Source organism: Hyposmocoma kahamanoa, unplaced genomic scaffold, assembly GCF_003589595.1.
Source record: "Hyposmocoma kahamanoa isolate Upper Pololo Valley unplaced genomic scaffold, ASM358959v1 100021, whole genome shotgun sequence".
NCBI lineage: Eukaryota > Metazoa > Arthropoda > Insecta > Lepidoptera > Cosmopterigidae > Hyposmocoma > Hyposmocoma kahamanoa.
In genome coordinates this window covers 9,688,132-9,709,712 of record NW_020653200.1, presented here as the reverse complement: position 1 = coordinate 9,709,712, position 21,581 = coordinate 9,688,132, and the positions used below count along the sequence as shown (strand labels likewise).

General features: G+C 35.3%; 1 protein-coding gene across 4 annotated transcripts in view; it reads right to left on the bottom strand.

The window, feature by feature from the left end:
• Nucleotides 1–21,581, bottom strand: part of LOC113227791 (hepatic leukemia factor) — a 136,332-nt gene that overhangs the window by 102,875 nt on the left and 11,876 nt on the right. The window contains exon 1 of one of the 4 annotated variants that reach the window (XM_026460889.1): nt 1,827–1,860. The exons of the other annotated variants lie outside the window; for them this stretch is intronic. Coding sequence (XP_026316674.1) covers nt 1,827–1,848 — 22 coding nt within the window. The 5' untranslated portion in view covers nt 1,849–1,860. Of the gene's footprint in view, nt 1–1,826; nt 1,861–21,581 lie in introns of those variants that run through there. 4 annotated transcript variants of the gene reach the window in all.

Below are 21,581 nucleotides of genomic sequence, written 5' to 3'. Positions count from 1 at the left end.
CTTAGCTTATTTCGTATAGGTTCTTTTAGCCATAATTTACCAATAAGTTGGTTTTGTACTGCATGTCAATAACAGACTTATGTGACTCAAGTACGTCATTGCCTTAAAAATAATTCAAGAATAATAAATTTAATCTAGCCAAATTATTATTCAATGCTTTCGATAGCTGTCATATGCCTTAATTCACTACAGTTAGAAGACAAACAATTTCAATCGAAGATTTAGTATATATAAATCTATGATCGAAAGCGATAGTGTAACCACAGCACCAATATCTTACCCCTAACTAACTACATAGTTATTTTTTGCCAAGTAAGCCTAAGGTTCAATTTACATTGCATCGCGGGACGGATATTAATAATGATAATAACAACGCACACACTCAACCTAGCCCGCACTAGGGAAACCCTGTGTCGCGGGTGCCATGGACACATACATAGACATCCACAAATTACATACAAACTCACGAGATAATAAATGTAGGCCATACAAATATTTCTGGAATCGAAGCTAGGACATCTGCGTGGCAGTCCAGCATGGCAACCGTTCGGCCACGGAGGCAGCTATATTGTACGTAGCATAATGAACTTTTAAGTCAATTGTACAACGTACAAATTAGTTATGAACCCAAAAACAGGTCGCGCGTCTTCCGGAGAATTCTCGCGCAGGCTCGGGAGTAACTACTCGCGCATTTGCGAGAATTCCTGCAGTTACCGTCGGCGAATCCGCAGTGCGACGTCAAACGTCTACGAAATAGGTCGTGTATAAGTACCGTGTCAGAAAAAAAAATGGTTTCAGATGAAAAGTCGATCTGTTTGGTACAAAATATGATTGTTTGTACAATGTAAAAGTTACAAAGTAAAGCGACAAAAATTCGAAGAATATTGCGTTGAGCAAAGTCATAAACAGTAGATGGGTAAGATATAAACTTATTCACTCAAACTTCACAAAATGTTTCGTATTGTCCAAAAAGTGTTTCGATAAATCATAAACCAACCCAAATATTTTTTTCCTTTCTATTCCTCCTTTTCTCTTTTTCTTCTTTTGCTCACAAATAAGCGAAATGAAAACAATATCCAAGTCTATCATCCTTCCATCATTACATCCTACTACAGCCACAAGGTGCAGTTCCATATTATTCTACATAAGTTTCGTTTATAGTGCCCCTCCCTCGTGCAGTGAGGGAGAATATGCTTCCGTTCCGCCGCAATGTAAATTGAGCCTAAAAGTTTCTTATATTTTGTAAGATACTTTACTGAGAATCGTCAATTACGTCTAATATTATCTCATGTAAACTCTATCTAAGAAGCGACGTGCCATTGTCGCTTAGTGAGTGCGTATGCGCACTACACAACATTGACAACATCTAATTGAGTTAGCGAGTGGTCGCGTAACGGGCTTAGCCGCGCGTAGGCGTTTGCCTATAGTAAGAGTTAAGTTGTCACAAATACATATTACCCATACTTAGAAGTTACCGAATGAGCACGTTACAAAGAACCGAAGTGAACTTGAGATGTGTACACAAGTGCGCGGAATGCAAAAGTGAATAGATACTTTACTCAGCTGTCAGATATCAATATCAACACGTGGAATCTGGCAAAATTCGATCTAGATCCCGTTTATGTCACGCATGTTGTTAACAACGAAAAATAATTGGATGAATGTTTGAATACAATTTTAAAAAATAAATCGTGTAGGTACTTCTTTTCGAAATTAGGTACATGCAAAATATGCGTTCTTGGAAAAAAGCAAAGATTAGATTAAATAAAAATATAAAGAAGTTCGTTAGATAATTTGTTGAGATAAAAGAAGAAATTAGAAGTTACGTTGTTTTTTCAACGACATCATCCGCCGGGCCTTAGTCACTGCTAACGTGCCCGATATACTCGAGCCAAGCGGCATGTCGCGAAGAGATAGCAAACCCCGGACGGAATGACTCTCATCCCTTGGAGAGTATGGGCCGGGCACTGATGTGGGACGCCACATGTGCCAACACACTTGCCCCATTCCATCTCCAGCACACCAGCAAGAGGGCTGGCTCCGCAGCTGAACTGGCGGAAAGAATAAAAAGTAATAATTAGTACCAGGATCTCCGGTCCGACTGCCTATTTACAACCTTTGGAGTCGAAACCCTTGGCCTGTGGGGTCCCAGTGCCCTTCATCTGTACAAAATTATATCCCAATTAGGACCCAATTTTATTCATATAATTTAAAAATCCTAGTTTTACTTTCTAGTTTTTAAGCTTTTATTGTCTTTTTTACCTTACCTGTATAGTTACGTGAACCAGTACCTTTACAATATATATGGGCTGTGTCATATTAACTAAAGCTGTGTCATGTTGCTAACCGTATTATTGTACTTAGTGGGAAAGCACGCAATAAACTTTATTGCGGAAACAAACCCTAAGAACTTTGTCATTTGACTTATCGTATTGTGTTCTCCTAGGAACACTTTCGTACTTTATGACTGGAGCAAGTATTTTACCGTATACTTTCAAGGTCTTCTGTAATTCTAACAACTTCCACAGAAGTATCTTTTTTATTGTATAATTTTAGAAATATATCCGAGAAGAAAAAGCCAAATCAAATATATTGTTCGAATAATCATTGCCCGTGGTTCAACTGAGTAGTCCAACTAATAGGAACAAGGGTAAAGTTTTTTGCCCTTGGTCCTACTAGTTGGATTCTACCAGTAAGATACTGGCAATAATTACTACGGGCAATATTGCATGGGCATTGGACCTACTGATCGGTTAGTACAGTCACCGTCAATATCAATAATGTTACGGGTTCTGAGCTAATTACAATGTTCTCTAGGATAATCCCTGTGACAGTTCATAAAAAATCGCAAAATATATAGTCTTGCAATAACGTGCACTGTTGAATGTATTTTATGAATTATGTAAGTATAGCTTTTAAGTGAAAATATTATATGGTGCGTGCCGTCACTGAAGTGCGCCGCGGCTGGCTTTAAAACCTTCGTCTTAAACGTCTTATCTACTTTGGAATGGCGACTGTTCTGGCCAGCAAACTCAGTCTAGGGTGAAATAAGACTATAAATTCTAAGTATTCCAGTTACCAGGGCCACATACCAACCTCGCCTGCAAGCAGTGCACACTGCACATAGCGAAAGGGGCTCTGGCCACACTTCAAACAGAGTATTTCCAAGGAGGGTTGACGTCAAGCAGGCGGCCGGTTATAAAACACCGTGCCAAATACGTTCACAACACGTATTCACATAAAATACGTGTTGTGCCGACCCCACCTAGCGTGAGATAAGAACAGGAAAAAGAAGAAGAAAATTAGTTGCGCCAACTTTTGTAATAAGTTGCCATGGTGTCTATATTTTTTTTATTTTGCCTTAAAATGATTTTTGTTAACAGTTACAAGAAAAAATTAAAACACAATTATTTTTTATGCTAAACTTATGCTAATACTATCTTCCATCTATTCTAAAATACATTGTTTTGCAATTTATTATTCTCGACTTCTTAAAATATACAAAAATACATTAATAACTAGGCATAAACTAAAACGTAAAATTATATTAGCTAAGTCCATGAACAGCACTTCGTTGATTTTGGGTCAGCTTTCGCCATCCTTCTTTACTGTTCTATATTTTGTGATAGTAACCCAATTAGTCTAGCTAATGATCACAACGCATCATAAAAGCACTAATTGCTATAGTTTTAGCATAAAAAATAATTGTGTTTTAATTTTTTCTTGAAATTCTTAACAAAAATCATTTTAACGCAAAATAATAAAGTTATAGACTACTCATCTTCTTCTTCCTTTTCCTGTCCTTATCCCACCCTAAGTGTGGTCGACACAACATGTATTTTACGTGAATACGCGTTGTAAACGGATTTGGCATGGTGTGTTATGACCGGCCACCTCCCTGATGTCAACCCTCCTTGGGAATAGTCTGTCTAAAGTGTGGCCAGAGTTTCGCTATGTGCAGGGTGCACTGCGTGCAGGCGAGGTTGGTATGTGGCCCTGGTAGCTGGAATACTTAGAATTTATAGTCTTATTTTACCCTAGACCGAGTTTGCTAGTCTGATCAATCGCCATTCCAAAGTAGATATGACGTTGGGTTTTAAAGCCGGCTGCGGCGCTCTTCAGTGACTGCACGCACCATATAATATTTTCACTTAAAAGCGATACATACAAAAATAATTCATAAAATACATACAATAAACAGTGCACGTTATTACAACATTATATCGTGCGATTTTTTATGAACTGTCACAGGGATCATCCTAGAGAACAATAGTAGTTACATTGACGGTGACTATACTAACCGATTAGTAGCTCCAATGCCCATGCAATATTACCCGTAGCCCTACTGGTAGAACCACGGGCAAAAAACTTTGCCCTTGGTCCTACTAGTTACACTACGCAGTTGGACCACGGGCAATGAATGTCAACTCAGAGTAAATTTATGGGTAGAATAAACGAAAACAAACACTTTTTATGCTTTTAACCAAATTATAGAATATGTAATGAAAGTATACAACACTATTTTGGAATACCAGCACTTAGGATTATTAAGATAGCGCCACGAGAGAGCCAGAAAATACTGGATAATATCGAAACAAAGCCGCTAATTCTTTGCTCATATTCCACAATTACAGTACTAATGGAAAACTGACTGTTAAAATGGAAAACCCTTTTGTGCTCCGCGGACTAGATGGAAGATTTATTCTTACTTGCGAATTCTGTTTTCAACCGGCTACAAACAAGGTGGAGGGTCTCAATTCGACTGTTTTTTTTTTTGTGTATGTTACGCGATTACTCTTGTGATGTGTGAACCGATTTTGATGATTCTTTTTTGTTGGCAAGATGGTACTCTCTTAGGCACCTCAGTATTGGTCCCATTTAAATTTGAAGGATATATTCCACCTGTAGGGTAGCAAACTAGGGGATGAATCTGGTTTCGCGGACTTTCCGGTAACCGATTGTCAACGTTTTAGTTTCGGGTTTATTTGTACATATAACTAAATCCGTTCCGTTTTTAAAATTAAAATTACTGTTTGGATTTTGACGTACATAACATTAGACGTTCGCTATGGTGTAATTATGCATGATTTGTCACAATCTTTTTAAATATTGTAAACGCATTCATGAATTGATAACTACTGGTCAGCATTCAAGAGTTCCAAACTATTCATTTTTCACAGACGTATCATTGACATACCAACAAAAGAATAAACTAACTCGCTCAACATTTCCGACATCTGTCGGTGTTCTTACAACTCTATCATGTAAAAGAGCAAGAAAGCAGGTACTCTAAAGACATTTACCGAAGTAAACATAAATCACATTAAGTTTGAAGGGATCGAGGCAACGGTATAACTAGATAAGCTGAGAGGAAATAGACAAAGACAAAGACAAAGACAGTAACTAAGATACACACCTACTTTATACATATTGAGGAATTATAGTAGAGTTGATGACAGGTTACTTGAATTAATTGAAAATTATCATCCATGGGTGATATTATCATCAATATGAAAAATTAACTGAGTGTACAACAGATTTCCCACAGATGGCGTTACTGCAAAAAGTCGTTAAAAACCAAAAACAAAGATCTGCATCAAGCATATAAGAAAATTCGTAAGGTCTGCTGGTTCGTACCGTGGTTCAGTTGGGAGAGCGTCTGACACGCTATGCCTGAAGGCGTTACGCTATGCTTGAAGAAATGTTTCTTAGTGAATCTATGTATTAATCATTATAACAAACTAGTGGAGCAATTACACAAAAAAAAATTAACCATGGTAATAAAACATCCTGACATTCATTAAACTTTAAAATTACATTATGATGCTTTTCCAAAGCATCTGAAAACTTAATCACGACCCACTCATAAAAAATCTTAACAAGATCGGTGTGCATGGCAAATTGCTTAGATGTTTCGAGTCACACATAGGCAACTGAAGTCAGGCGGTTTGTTTGAGTGCTACCGATTCCTTTGGGTGTACCACAGGGTTCCCATTTATGTTATCTTCCTTATATATCAACAATTTAGCCCTTTGCACCACTCAAATCATCTGCTTTATGCAGATGACACCAAACTTTATATAATAGTAGTCTCTCCTAGCGGCTGTGAGTTGCTACAGTCGGATATCGCAACTCTCTCAGTGTATTGTACCATAAATCAACTTTTCTTAAATGTAGACAAATATAACATCATCACTTATACCCGCAAAAAATGTCCAATATATTATAATTATACTCTTGATCATTCTATCTTGAAACGAGTGAAAACCATTCGAGATTTAGGTATTTTCATAGATGACTATCTTTTAACTCTCATTGATACAATACTCAATCGAGCCTTTAGAAGTCTGGGCTTTATCACTTGCATTATCAAACCGTTTAAGCAAGTTACAACATTTAATACAAATGTAATATCGGTCGAATAGAAAGAGTCCAACGGAAACTCATCACGAGTCGTTCGTACTAACAACACATTCTTAGGCTTTCTTCTTTCTTAAATTACTTACAAAATCGCCGTAACAAATCTGACATAGTTTTCCTCTACAAAATACTTAACAATATGGTTGATTTACCGACACTGTTATCAGTTTAATTTTATAAATAAAGCACGTTTACCAGCACACTCCCGGCGTAAAATTAAATTTTTTGTACCACCACGACTCCGTAAAAATTAAAACATATATTTTCATCGTTCCTTGCCTTTATACAATAATACACTTTTTGACACGGATATTTTTGGAATCTCATTTAACAAATTTAAGGTAAGCATCCACAGCAAGTTATTTAGTAGTATTGATACGGCCTAGTGGGTAGAGTATGTTTGCTAAGCTTGTGGTCGTAAGATCACATCCCAGTGAAATAGTTTTGTTTTTTTTTCTTTTTTAGTTTATGTAGAAATTTGTTTAAGCGCCTATATTATGATTCAACCATTAGTTTTTTATTAAATAATACGTTTATTATTATTTTTTTATTTTATGAAGTTAAGCCATTTTAGCCTACGTTATTAATATTCGGTACTCGTTGTCTGTAGCATAGTTCAGTTTTTCTGTATTAATTTATATTATATGATTATTTGTTCCAAAATAAGTTTAAAAAACAATATGAAAAATATATAAGAACCTCACACAAACCACGAGAAAATGTAAAACTCGAAGCGCATTTTTTGTTTAAAATGCCACTTCCAAATACCTAGTGGAGCTACAATGCATCACATATTTTCAACGTCTCGTTTGTAAGCAAATTGATACACGACGAGCCTCAGCGCCGGGCGCCATGTCCGTAACCACGCGTGAATAACGCGCAATAACATGCATACACCGAATAATTTGGCCTATGGCGATTAGTCCAGTGACAATTTAATCGTATTAACAATTTTTAAAGAAAATCGATAATTTTCTAGAATAACGGCATAGCTCAAAAGCGCCTAGTTCATCAGGACAGTTAAAAAAAACAAAGAAGTAAATAGTGCGCAGAGCCGAACAAACCGTATAGCGGCTCAATGTCGTCTCGCGATTAATTTAACGGATGGGAAGTGTTTGATTCATAATAAAATTTAGCTCACTCTGAAAACTGCTTTGTGTGAGTGAGAGAAAACAATAAAGGTTTTGGTTTGTGCCACTATTCTTGAAAAGCATCGTAAATCGCGTATATTTGCAAATATTTTACTTTAACAATAAGAATGTTTTACTAAATTACATTTACTAATCAATAGAAATTTAAAAAATGAATTACAAGCTTAGACATATCGATATAAAAAAATATAGACGTACCATTTTACTTCAGTAGTTTGGCAGTTCAAAGATAATCGGAACCCTAGTAGGCTCCTATCTAACACAAACATGTATTATTAGGAAAATATTTTTTCTCGGAGAAAGTAACAAATAATACTATTGTTACATGTTATCCATATCACAAGATCTTTCTAGTCAGAACGTCAAGGTCCTGAGAAAGCTTTGCACGGGAAAGCGAGTCTAATACATTGTTACCCAAAGTAAAATATTGATTTTTTTTTAACACGAAGCTATACCGCTACTAGGAACCATTTATTTAAACATTGGGCCGTGGACCCAACCTAACAAAAACTTCACAAGTCACAAATCGGAAAAAAAAATTGTAAACCATCGGCTACTAAACGGTTAAACGTATTAGGAGTTTTAGAATGGAATAGCATATCGTTTATTCCAACCATAGTAAAACAACATGCATAATTATTAAAAATGGAACACAAAGAAAAATTCCTTTGAATCCGGCATTACTCGAATCTGTAGAATTACCTTTACCATTTATTTTTTACATTATTAGGCATTTTGTTGCAAATTAGCTTTGATTAATAACATGAACCTTTTTAAAGATTTCTGGAGTCGGTTCTGGGAGGATCAGTTTGTCTCTGCAACGTGCAAGCTTGTTGAATTCAAACAGTCTTATGTGTTTGTTTCTTACAAATGTGATGGCTTTACATACAGTTATAGTTAATATTCTCAAACAAAAAGAGCACTTGAAATAACCGCCGAGTTTGACACGCGGGCCGGTTTGCAATGGCAAAAATGTCATTACATAGAGCGACGCTATTACCCAACTGCCCGATTTGTCTTTTATAGTTTAAGAGCGAACGGTCGCGAACCCTAAGTCAACAAGGCCAATAACAACATGACCAGTTCGATCTCGTATTACAGTGCTGACATTGATGAAAAAATTTTTTTAATGGACGAGACCCAATTAATAGACGGTACCTACCGTAAAATCGATCAAGATCGTGATCAGTCCTCCGCCGGTTGTGTTTGAGTATTTACGTGTTTTCTCTTTCCCGGTTACGCCACCATTATTTGCAGAATACTATTTTCACATTTTACTCACAACAAATTACAGTCGACCAACTTTTCTTCATAAACATATAAAATTGCGGAAACGTATTTGTTTCTACGCCGTGACGCTTGTCAATTATTAGTAGCTCACTAAAAGATAATAACTACTTAGTGATATTTGTATTGGTCAAGGGGCATACAAATTATATATACATATATATATATATATTTGTGTGTGTGTGTGTGTGTGTGTGTGTGTGTGTGTGTGTGTGTGTGTGTGTGTGTGTGTGTGTGTGTGTGTGTGTGCGCGCGCGCGTGCGTGTGTGTGTATATATGTATATATATTGCCACACTAGTACCAATAAGTAAATCAAACAATATCGCCTGGAAGCTAAACTGAAACACCAGTCATAAATGTCGTCCATTTTCAGTTTTATGATTGCAAATACCCGGGGCTTAGTGGTTTCTGTGACGAATGAGTTAATAGATACTTTTGCTAAGGACGGTAAGAGGAAACTATTTATTACTTCTTTACAAAATTTTAATAATGCGTAGAATTTTAAATAATAAATAAATTTTAGTCTACGCTACGCTTTCGTTAATACTTAAACTACGTTAGGCGAGTGAAGATTTTCATTGGTTTCAAAAATAAGCTTAAGTTTTTGATGTACTCTACGAGTATAATCTGCAATACATAAAAACCCGACTACGACAAAAATAGCTACTAGAATATTTTTAACTAGAGCGAAGCCTCCTCAAATTTGACAATGAATCACATAAGGTTAAATGTTTTACAGTATTCGTAAATGTTTGTTTCCCTACAATTTGTTATTCTACAAGACATCGTTATCAATAATCTTATATACCACTATATCTACAGTTCTATAATCTACATAAAAAATAATTATTTATTTATTTTACATACATAAGCTAGCAACTATCGTTACAGGACTAACCTAATGCAATGGTGTAGCCAAAATTATCACTTGTTCAACGTAATTTTCAAACTTTAATATTATATTCAAAATTTCTATAGTTTCTACTAAAATTATATTATACTATATTAAATTACAAACTGATATTATATTCCATGACATATTACAAATAAAGCTATTTATTGAACTCACACAGAGAACAGGCAAATTGGTCAATTTTCCCATCAATAACTTTCAAAGTCCTCATCACTCGTGTCAGTGGTGCCCTGTCCAGCAGGTTGGTTCTCCCACGAGGAATCGCCAACAACTGAGGCCGGCGCTGGCGCCCCACATTCCCATCAGGAACACAAAGACCCACACGACTCAAAACCTCTGCATGAGGTCATACAAAACCAATGCTAATTCCCTCCGTACCCCCACTTCGTTGTACCCCACCACACCCCTAGAATAAATAGGTTAAGATACATCAAAGGATAGAAAGGAAATATCCCGTATAGTCTTAAATATAAATATCTTGTAAATTTGTTTTGTATGCTTTTCAACATTACATTATATTTAATTTCACTAGGAGCCCAAATAAGTGTATTACATTCAAGATTGCTTCTAACCAAGGTATTGTACAATGCCTCTATTGCCTTTATATTTGTAAAACCATTAACTGTACGTAGAATGAATCCCAAATTTCTATATGCTTCTTTACAAATACTAATTATATGATCCTGGAACTTCAACTCCGCCATAAAACGAACTCCTAAGTCCTTTAATTCGGTAAACCTCTGCAGTGTTGCGGCGTTTATTTTATAATCGTAGCAAATAGGATTATGCTTTCGAGTACAAGAATTATATTTCTCTACAAACATTTTTTTAGTAATTTCGTTTACTGTAAGATAGGTCTTATTTTTTAAAGTTGCTTAAAGACCTTATGGAGGAGGGACGTAATTGTGGAAGTGAACGATATCGTTATGTCTTAAATTTTTAAAGGAATATATCACCTGGTGACCTATATAGACCTATGTGCATGTCTAGACCATAGACCAAAGTGGACATAGTGTCCAGTAAAAGAGTGTTTACACTTAGATTCAGGGGTATGCCACGTGTGATGCGTGGCGGTCGCAATCCAGGTCGCGTAGCTGCGACGCGTCGATCGCATTAAAGCTGTCTTGCAAGATTTATCCTCAGGCTAACTACATTTGACCGCTTGCCAGCACAGTCAATAAACGCTACTTCATATTGACAAAATTATTCTTTAAATATTCATCCCAGCTAATCAAACACCATCCTACACTGACAGCTCTCAATTGCAATTATTGAATTGAAATGCGTTTACGACAAGACTCGAAACACGGAGAAGCTCTTAGAGAAACCTGTTTATTATAAAATTAGTCGATGTTAAATTTAGTAACAGACGATTCCAGTTGTTCTATTGTGTTCAATGTATCGATTAGTATACTACAATAATCGATTGCATTATTTATAAGCTCTTTCAGAAATAATATTTTATTTACTATGTTTATAATTATAAGAAGATTAGATTAAATTAAGATAATAAACGTAAAAAACTCAGAAACGCAAACGAAAAAATTGCAGTCACTGCAAAAAACAGCAAATTAGTATTTTATTTAGTTATTATATAAAAAAATATATAATTATTTACGTAAATGTTCAAAAAATCGTCGTATATCCATCTGCGGCGGGAGATGAGAAGAGCATTCGACCATAAATCCTGTCCGATTCTTACAAAATCATGGAAGGAACCCAATAGAGCAGCACTAATCCAAATAGTAACTAGTTAAATTGTTGAGTGGCTGTGAGTAGCAGATGATTGTAGGGTCAATGTCGGATCGAGAGCAAGAGGGAATTCAGGCGGCAGGCTCCCCGCGGCAATCAACGCTTGAGGAGCACTAGGTCAGTAGCGTGATAGCGAGATAGTTTGGCCTCGCTTGTCTAATTTCAATAACAACATCTTACCGCGTATCGAATCACGTGATGGCACGTTTCCCTAGAATAGATTCCGCGGAGTTTTTTTTCAGAACTAACCTTCTGAAAGGATTTCTGGCTCACCTGTCAGCCATTATTTATACACTAGGCGAAGATTGCAGTTTGAACCCGGATAAAACAATCAGATAACCATTTTATAGGAGTTTATTATTCTCCACTCGGTTCCTGCAGGATGTCATTAGGATCTATGTGTGAGCCCAGACTACCGGCAGTGGTCGCGGCAACAACGAAGGTCGCAGGATATATGCAGACAGCACACCTCCTAGTAATAATGTTCCAAAGAAGTCATAACTTGATTTAAGCTAGGAAAAATTGATGCGAGCGTTATATACTAAGCGAAATTTGGTTTGCACTTTATTTACCAAACAACGATTTATGTACCAACAAAATTAATTTAAGGGTAATTTGTCTGAGAGGTAACAATTTAGAAGTGAGTTAGCGAGGACACAAGTCTGACGACTACGTAAATACTAATTTACCACCTTACACTGGGGCAGGTAGTAATGACGAGGCGGGTAATAGAAATTTCTCGATTATAATAGATTACTATCGCTCCATCAACAAAATGGTCCAATTACCTCACTACTTTTCTAATAGCCTTCACTATATGTATATACGTGATGTGATATGTGCATTTTTCTTTCCACTACTGGGTAAATCAATCGCATGGTGAAAATAATGCCGTCATTAAACGAAGTAGATTTTAGTAGTATTGAAGTAAATTTTTAGTTAATTGCGATAGAGTTTTTGAAAACTTGGATTTAATTTTAATTCGAACAAGTTCAATTTTCATTAAGTAAAGGTTTCATCGTGCTATATTAAAAACATGAAGTCAATAAAAGTAAGTACAAACCATAAGCTGCCTACACAAACTACACAAATATCGTGCTGAACAAACATTAACTTAATTTTACAAGAAATTTGTACTCTATAGAATAGAAGATAGGCGCAATTTATCAACATCAGTTTTGCCTGTATGTATTATTTTAACTGTGGTCAACCGTGCAATAGCTGTTATGGGCTAATTTTCAATATTGAAAATGTTTGCTAACGAGGATAAACTTATTGAGTTCAAATAGAAAACTCTCGTAAATACATTTTTAATCTCTAAATGTACCAACAAGGTAGTTAGTTACTTTTTCAATAAAAGCTCTTTCGATGAGTTGTCAAAATAATATTATTATTATTTCCGTATTCTCCAAAAAAAAAAAAAAAAAAAAAAAAAAGGATGGAAAAAAATAAGAATTCTCCCTCTACGATTATTTCCTTTATTTCCAGTGCCAGTGTCAGTTTATAAAATTAAAAAATTATGGTAAGCTAACTTCAAACTGAGTATGTCATAGATATCGTTGATGAAATCCTTACAGGATGGAAAAAATCCTTAGACTTTTTTCCATCCTCTAAGGTCAAATCAGGGAAGTTTCTGCACGTGCTTGTAACTAAACCCAAAGAAATTAAGATTTTACCGTTTAACATTGTTGAAACCGGTGTTACATATGATAACATATATAAAGGCTATAAACAAAAAAGGAAGGCAAATTAGGCACCGAACTCTCCGCCATTCTTTGAGATCAATATAGAAAATCCGTGAAGCGGTAATGACAGGATTCATCATTCATATCGTATCGGTGGCATACTCGTAAACTGCAGTGTTTGCCGTCGTGGTGAACTCCTATGGCTAGATTAAATTTCTCAAAAGTAGTACAGTATATTCAAACCATCACGTGGTCTCCATCTAAAATAGTTCACGCTCCTCCAGCACACAATTTTTTCAGCAACAGATTGGTGCATAATTGGAACATACTACTGAAAGATGATGTTTCCGCTGTCTCTGTTAATGCCTTCAAAAACAAGCTGGACAACTGACTATGAAACAGTGAATCAGGCTAAAAAAGTGAACTGAATCAACAAACGATATAATTTTCAACACTATGCGATGTAAACATACCAGCGAAAGCTGCTCGTCTATAATCAAATAAATAATAATGAAATAGTATATATACTTAAGCAAGATACTTTGAACATTGAACCATTCTTATCGAATGCGGCATAAGTTGAATTGAAATCTTGTGACAAGCTAGTACGTCATAAAAATAGGTTTAAAGTATAAAATTTTGTTTTCCCAATTCCACAGTATTGAGTTATGACATTTTTCGGTTTAACGCATTATATGTTCGGAAGTAGGACGTTGAACTATATTTCGTAAAAATTACTTTTTTTTTGTTCCTTGCTTAAAAATATCTTCTAATCTTCTAATAACGAACATTGTCTCTATAGAACGTAAGTTCATAATTTACCCATATACGTTCCACTGCGGGGCGTGGCTCTCCTCTAAGGTAAGTATTTTAGGCCGGCCATAAGTTAAAGTATCATAACTAACTACCACAGTTTTACAAAGTAATACTGTCATACTACTATCAGAGGCTCACAACAACAAATTATTTAGTCTTTGTATCAACGATAATGAAACAAAGTATGTATATGCATTAAAACAACTTTGTATTTATTTTGACAACACAAGTTGTAATAAAAATATTTCAGACATTATGAGTCGTATTCAAAGACCAATTTACTTGTACAATGCGCTAAGGAACTTGCAAGTTCTTAATTCAACTTTTACTTCTAAGTAAAGAATACAAAATTTAGATGTTGAAAATTATGTACTAAAAATGTTCTTTTAGAATACTGAATTATTTATTCGTAAAAGCTCTAGCAAATTAACTTTCAATCTAAACAGATTGCCTGTTAAGTAACTTATAAAATAAGTGGAATTAGAAAGAAACTCGAAGTCTTCTAGATATTAAAGGACAGATTCAGTGAATGTATGTAATACCGTTGGCCAGGAAGAAAAACCAATGAGAAGATGTTAAGATTAGCGCAGGAAAAGAGGAGCTTATTTATGACTATAATGAACCGAAGGGGAAACATGTTTCGGCATTTATGTCACGTATACGTCACGACAAATTTCTTAGAAGCATTGCAAAAAGGAAGATCGAAGAAAAGCGAGACGGGGAAGACGAAATTATTGAGATCAAGGGAAAAGTTAATGTCGTGTGGTATAAGAACTCAAAGTAAGGGCGTTAAACAGAGACGATTGGCGACTCAACTAACTAGAGCCCAGCTCTTAAATATAAAGAAGAAATGAATGTAACGATGAGAATGCGGCATGAATAAATAAATAAATAAAACGTACAAGCGTGCTGAAGTCGCAAATGAAGTTTCACGAGTGTTTTCAGTTACAAAGTTTTGTAACAACTTAACTCACTTTGTTATACTTAATTAGTTTTACGAAATTTTGTAACCTTCACTCTGCAGTTCACGGATTTCTTCCAGAGACGTTTAGATCATCCATAGACCCATAGATGATCATCGTCCAACATGCTCGGCCAAAGTATGTTGGCGACTTTGCATGTTTTTGAAAGAATTTTTAACCGTTTCCAACTAGTTTCCTCACTTTTTCTACTTTTACCATAAAAATAAAAAATTAGTAAATAACTTCTAATCGTTCGAATCGAACATAATAAGTGATGCAGGCCCGTGCCGGGGCTCAAACTTGCAACTTGTAGTTTGACATTTCGGTAGCAATATTTTCAATATATCACACTCGCGGTGTTTTTTAAGGGTTCCTGCTGATCGATCACAATTACACTTTTTTTAGTTTCTGGCTTTGAACAATTGATTTCTTGAGAAATTTTGTCAGGGTCTATTATATAAAATGTAGTCAGCCTTGGAAGTTCATTGATTTTTTATTTTCAGATGATTCTGACGTTCAGTAGACGGATGATTTTTACAGCAAGCCGCAATAGGTACTCTGCCTACAATGCTTACATCAGCATTATTAGCACTTTCCTCATGATGAGGTAGGGGATAAGTAATTTTGTGTACGAATGTTTGCCGTCCAATACAAAGGGCTGAATGAGATTCTATCAATTCCGCTCACAACGATAGTTGTACTGCGCAATCGCTGAGATTGCGCAGTACAACTATTTGTACTGTGAATGAACCAGTATTCCAAAGACAGCTGTTCTTATCACAGGGATTGTTATTCTTTTCTTTCATTTCATTAATTTTATCTGAATTTTGTTGTTGGTTATTTCTTATCCTTTATTTCCTTCAATTCAAATGGTATGTATACGCCGTTTGTGTTTCTTCTTGGTACCGTATAAGTACTCTTTCAACGGATCTGTTTTGGTAATTTTGTTCCCTTTATTATAAATTTCTTTAATTCTGTCTTACTCATTTTCCTTACTTCGTCGAGTTTCTACTAAATAACTACTAAATTTAAGTCCAACGTGAACTTTTTGCATTGTTAATTATCTCCTTCTTTTTTTTCCTTGAAATTTTTATTTCATATCCTGTTCGTAAAATGCGAAAATCATACTTTACGATCAAATTCAAACATCTCTTCCCGAATGTGACCGATAAAGCAGACAACTTTAATGGACAATAGGAAAAACTCAAAAGAGTACCATCATGGGTTCATTTCTTTTGCCGTGACAGAACTCGTTGGATATAATCGCATTCCAGTTATCTATCTCACTCAGTAACTTCAGGACTGCGTGACCGTAGCAAAGTCCGGTTTTAGCTAGGTCTCTAAAGTGGCTGTATTGACTAATGTCAGTCACAGTTAGAGGCACGAGGTACCTTCTGAACACCATTTAGTTGTAAACACCATGAATTTCATCATTCTAAGGGTCTGAAAAAAATCTGGAGGTCGAAGCATGTATAACAGTGTGTAACAAAGCAATGAATCATCAAATTCAAATGCACAACTTCAAGTACAAGAGCATTACCAATCAAACAATAAAATAAGTCTTCAGTCAGTTCACTCAATTCAGATTTCAGAGAACATGATATTGATGAGTGACCTTGAGCTGTAGCAGAAACTCAAATCGTTTATCCAGTCACCAGTTTAAGTAAGGTTCCAGTACAAGCGCACGAAGATCTTAAAGATGAAACTGAAAAAGATAACTATATGTTAGCGGATGAAGGAGAAAGAGTAGAGCCTGTGACTGAAAAGAGAGAGACCTTTAAAGTAAAAGAAAACCGGGCAGGACTCGTTAACCCTAAGTTCAAAAAGGTTTATTAAGAAAAGATGGAGATAGATCACCAATTCGAAAATTAGATGCACTGAACAAAAATAATACATGGACTCTAAAAGAACCTTTAAAAACCTGCAACGTAAATATTTCTAAATCGCTATTTAGATTCAAAGTGAAATAAGAATCAGAGACAGTACAATTTTCATCCTGGCATCAATAGATCATTGGGTTACGTGGTATGTATGTGCAGTTAAAAAATTTTTTAAATCAGAATATTTGTATCTCTGTAAAAAAAGTCATTTCCTATGTCAAAAAACAAATTTTAATCAATTTAAATTACAATCATCAAATTTAATCAATGTACATTCTACAATTAATAGTGTTTACATTCATTGTAGTTTTAGAGCAGTAGATATTTTACCTATTTCTACCGCCAAGCAGTAATGTCTTTACTGCGTTCTGGCTTTGAAGGGTAAAGGTGCTGGTCAAATTACAGACACATGGGACTTGTCAACTTATGTCTCAGGGTGACGGGCGCAGTGGGAGTGTCCCTCAGATATTTCCGATTTAAAGCCGGTCTTTGCGATTTAAAGCCCTGATTGGCACTGCAACTGATATGGACAAGCGTATCGCTTAACACCAGGTGCACGCCTGGTTTGTCTTGTCACCATTGACTTACCTTGTCACTTGATATTATGAAAAAAATGACAGCGATAAACATAGTCCGACTTAAGAAATTGATCACGAATAGTTTGCAAACATCATGCAATCTCTTTACCAAGAGTTTTGCTGGTGTAGGGTTCGTCATAGTTGGTTCGGGTTCTGGTTTTGGATGCTTCTGGTTTTTGGCGAAGCTACGTTACCGGCCGCGATATGGTTCTGTTCGGTACGATTTTTCAAGTGGTTGGAGATACTCCACCTGCATCGATCGACGAAGGACCAATATGATGCCGACACTGATAATATCGTGCAGCTATCACAATTGTACGTAATTGTTTCGTGAACTATATAAAAGTCGGCTTTTTTATTTATAGAATAGAATAGAATAAACATTTATTGCAACGCCACAACACATAGATACAAAAAAAATATTGATACCACTTAGACAAGCAAAACAAAACAAAAAGACGAAATTAACAAAATTAAAATAAAATAAAATAAAATAAGACAATAACAAACAAAAAGCAAAAAGAAAAATACTAAATATAGCTACAAATGTTATACTGTCATGTGTGCGGTTGTGGCATACGCAAAAGGACTTCATTCAGCTTATGCCACAGCCGTAATTGACTGTGGCGTTGGTTTTCAATGAGCCTTGAGCTGAGATAAGTGAAGGACGTGTGTATCGCAAAATAAAACAAACTAAAAGAAACTGCTGATGTTTGACATCTTTAATATTCAGATTCACTAAGTGTAATGTGTGCAATAAATGTGTATTCTATTCTATTGTAATCTGTTCCGTTCCGTTCCGTTTCGCTCCGCTCCGTTCCGCCCCGGCCCGGCCCGGTCCGCTCCGGTCCGGTCCGGTCCGGTCCGGTCCGCTCCGCTCTGCTCCGTTCTGTTCTGTTCTATTCTATGTTCTGTTCTGTTCTATTCTAGATTCTGTTCTGTACTGTTCTGTTCATTTTTGTTCTATTCTGTTTTGCTCTGTTCTATCCTATTCCTATTCTATTCTATTCTATTTCTACTTTGCTCTGCTCTACTCTGCTCTGCTCTGCTCTGTTCTCAATGTTTCAATGGAATTTGTCAAAAATCTTGCCTTGATGTCCGGATGCCCGACATAGAATTGTTACGTCACTTCGGGGACGACAAGCAAGTGTTCTCCGAATTAAATTGTCGTACCGCAGAAAATAATTTGTAGCAATTAATTAGTCCCCGACGAGAGTATAAAAATGATGTAATTGAGGGCTGCGTTCACCACCAGAATAAATCGTAGCAAAATACCATTCTAAGTGCGCCGCTTTTTTGTTAATTTTAAACAATAATGAATAATTTACTGGTGACATTATATATTTATGAGAATACAACATGTTATTTAATTTTCAAGTTTCATTTAGAAAAATCTGGGCACTAAATAAATATATCGTGTTATGTTATACATCCTCATGAGTATTTTAAAACAAATGTTTCCACATTAAGCCACGCTCATCAAACAAGGTAAAGAGGAACATAAACCTCGGTCAAAGTGTATCCCTTTGTGAACGAAATGGCCTCACCCGGAGCACTGAAACATCATTAAAAACACGTAACTCACTGTTTACGAGGTTAGAACAAATCACTTTCTCTCCACAACCTAGCAACGATCGTAATATCAACTGTATACGTTTGTAAAAAATAACAAATCCTCAAGAAATCAAACTATTACACCAATTACTTACATAAATCAAAGAAATGATATCAACTTTTGAGACACGCAACATTATGTACTTATTTAGATTTATACCTACATATTATGCAATCTGCTTCAGGACTGAATCTAAAGCAGTTACCATTTTTATTTCACACCAATTTCTGCACATTAAAAATCAGTCATAGGCGATAAAGATCAATGAACAGAAATAACGAAACCATCATTAATTTTATATATTTACTCATTAAATAAAAGGCAGTAAACATATAAAAGGCACTGTACTTTTACCGCCAATGTTTACGCTACATATTCATTTAATTATTTACGCTTTTTAGCGTTACTGAATAATTATTTTTACATTACAATTTTGTAAGTATATTCTTTCATGAAGAAGCAAATAAAAAAGCCCTACTTATTCTACATTTCAATTCAATAAAATATTGATGAATTTTGATATACTCTATAATAAAAGGATCTTAAATTTCCGACGTCTTTGAGAAATGCTCAATTGATGCTCAAACTTGCGCAACATTATAAACTTTTGAGGAGAGAAAAGAAAATATGGGTGGTGAAACATAAGGTATGACGTGGGTATGACATATAGTCATACATTACTAATTTACCTACTTATCTTAAGTAGATCTATTTAAAAATGTTCAACGTTTAGAAACGAAGCACTTACAAAAAATGTGCGCGCTACCACAAGTTAACTATCACTTAAAATGTTAATTATAATTATAAAGTTTTGATCTTTGTCTTATACATCAATTCCAAATGCCTTCAGTATTAGCATGATGCAGGAGTCTTTAGATGTAATGTTAAATATATTGGATAGTCTTGGTTTAGATGATCAGCAAGTAAATCAAGATTTTGTGCTTTTAGTAGAGGTCGCAGAACTCCACGTGTAAGCCTTCAAGTACAGTCATATACATGAGATACCTGACCCCTAATAAACAAAGCAAAAATTACAGCAATTTCAACTTTATTGCATAAGTAGAGTGTTGCTTGAAGATGATCAACATATTTTTAAAACCAATACTAATTTTCGTCATTTAACATCCAAATGTATTGGTCCAGCGGCTTGTTGTATGGACTGACAAATACAATACCCGTGGTTCGATTCCACGAGTACTGTTTTGTTTTAACGTTATATTTTTAACGTTATATTAATAAAGCGTAGGGTGGGTACGGATAGATTAACAATTCATGAAATCGCTCTGCAGTTTGCATACGATCGTCTTTTCTGTGATTACGCATTATTCCACGTTTCGTTCCCGTGTGTCTATTCGTTTTACTTACTTTCAAAGTTTTGTTTCTTGTTTTAATATTTTACTTAACGGAATTATTAAAATTAGAAATTATTCTTCTGTATGAACAAGATATCATTATGTCAATCAAAGAAATGCAACGCGACTTCATAATTATAGCGGTAAGTAAATGACTCATTATATTTTTCTGAGTGGTGCAGGTGGCTTCAATTTGCAAAAAGGACCACACCATCCTTCATTATCCCACAGGTGTTATATATATAAAACATGTTTAACGAGTCATTAAATTCAAAAATATATAAATCTAGCCTTAGGTGAAATTCAAAACTACAATTATGTGGGCCTATTATACAGTATTGTAAATTGCTTGTTCACAGAGAAACACTGTCAAGCTGTGTATCAATCGCCACAGAGTGACTGGGAATGGGCAACGTAATCAGCCGGGGCCAGCACCGGTAATGTTTACTTCTACATCTAGTCGTCACCTAGATATTGTCAATCGCCATATTAAAGATCCCTTTGCCACTACAAAATCAACTGCTCAAATTCATGCTCAATATGAAATAAGGACCAGGAAGAAAGATATTGGGGTGTCCACCTACGTGAGAGTCAATGCGTGGTGGAGATTTATGCTGTACGATGGTCACAGGCATGAAAGACCGTTTACAGCAAGTGATCGATTCTGAAGGTTTTCCTTTGAGGTATTGAAGTCGTAATTGTGTAGTTTTTTAATAATAGATATTATCGTTACAAGTCATCGCTAGGCAAAAATAATGTAGTGTGAGTGATGTTATTGTTATTTTTGTAACATGTTTATTCACTGCTCCACATTATAATTTTGTAAATATGCAGCCTGTATACTTATAGTTCGTTTCAATCCATTTTGCAAAAAAGATTACCTATATAACATGTTTCAAATAAGATTTTAACATGTTATTCAAATTAATATTATTGGAAAAAGTGGTGAGATTTCAAGAGCGAACCTTGTATATAGACGTTACATACTAGAAGACAATTTTTGGCAACTAAGTTTTACTTAAAAACGCTTTCTTTTGGAAATAATTTAACAGTTATACATATAATATAAATATATATATATGTGTGTGTGTGTGTGTGTATATATATATGTGTGTGTGTGTGTATATATATATATGTGGAAATAGAAGAAAGAGAACAAAGGTTTTGTT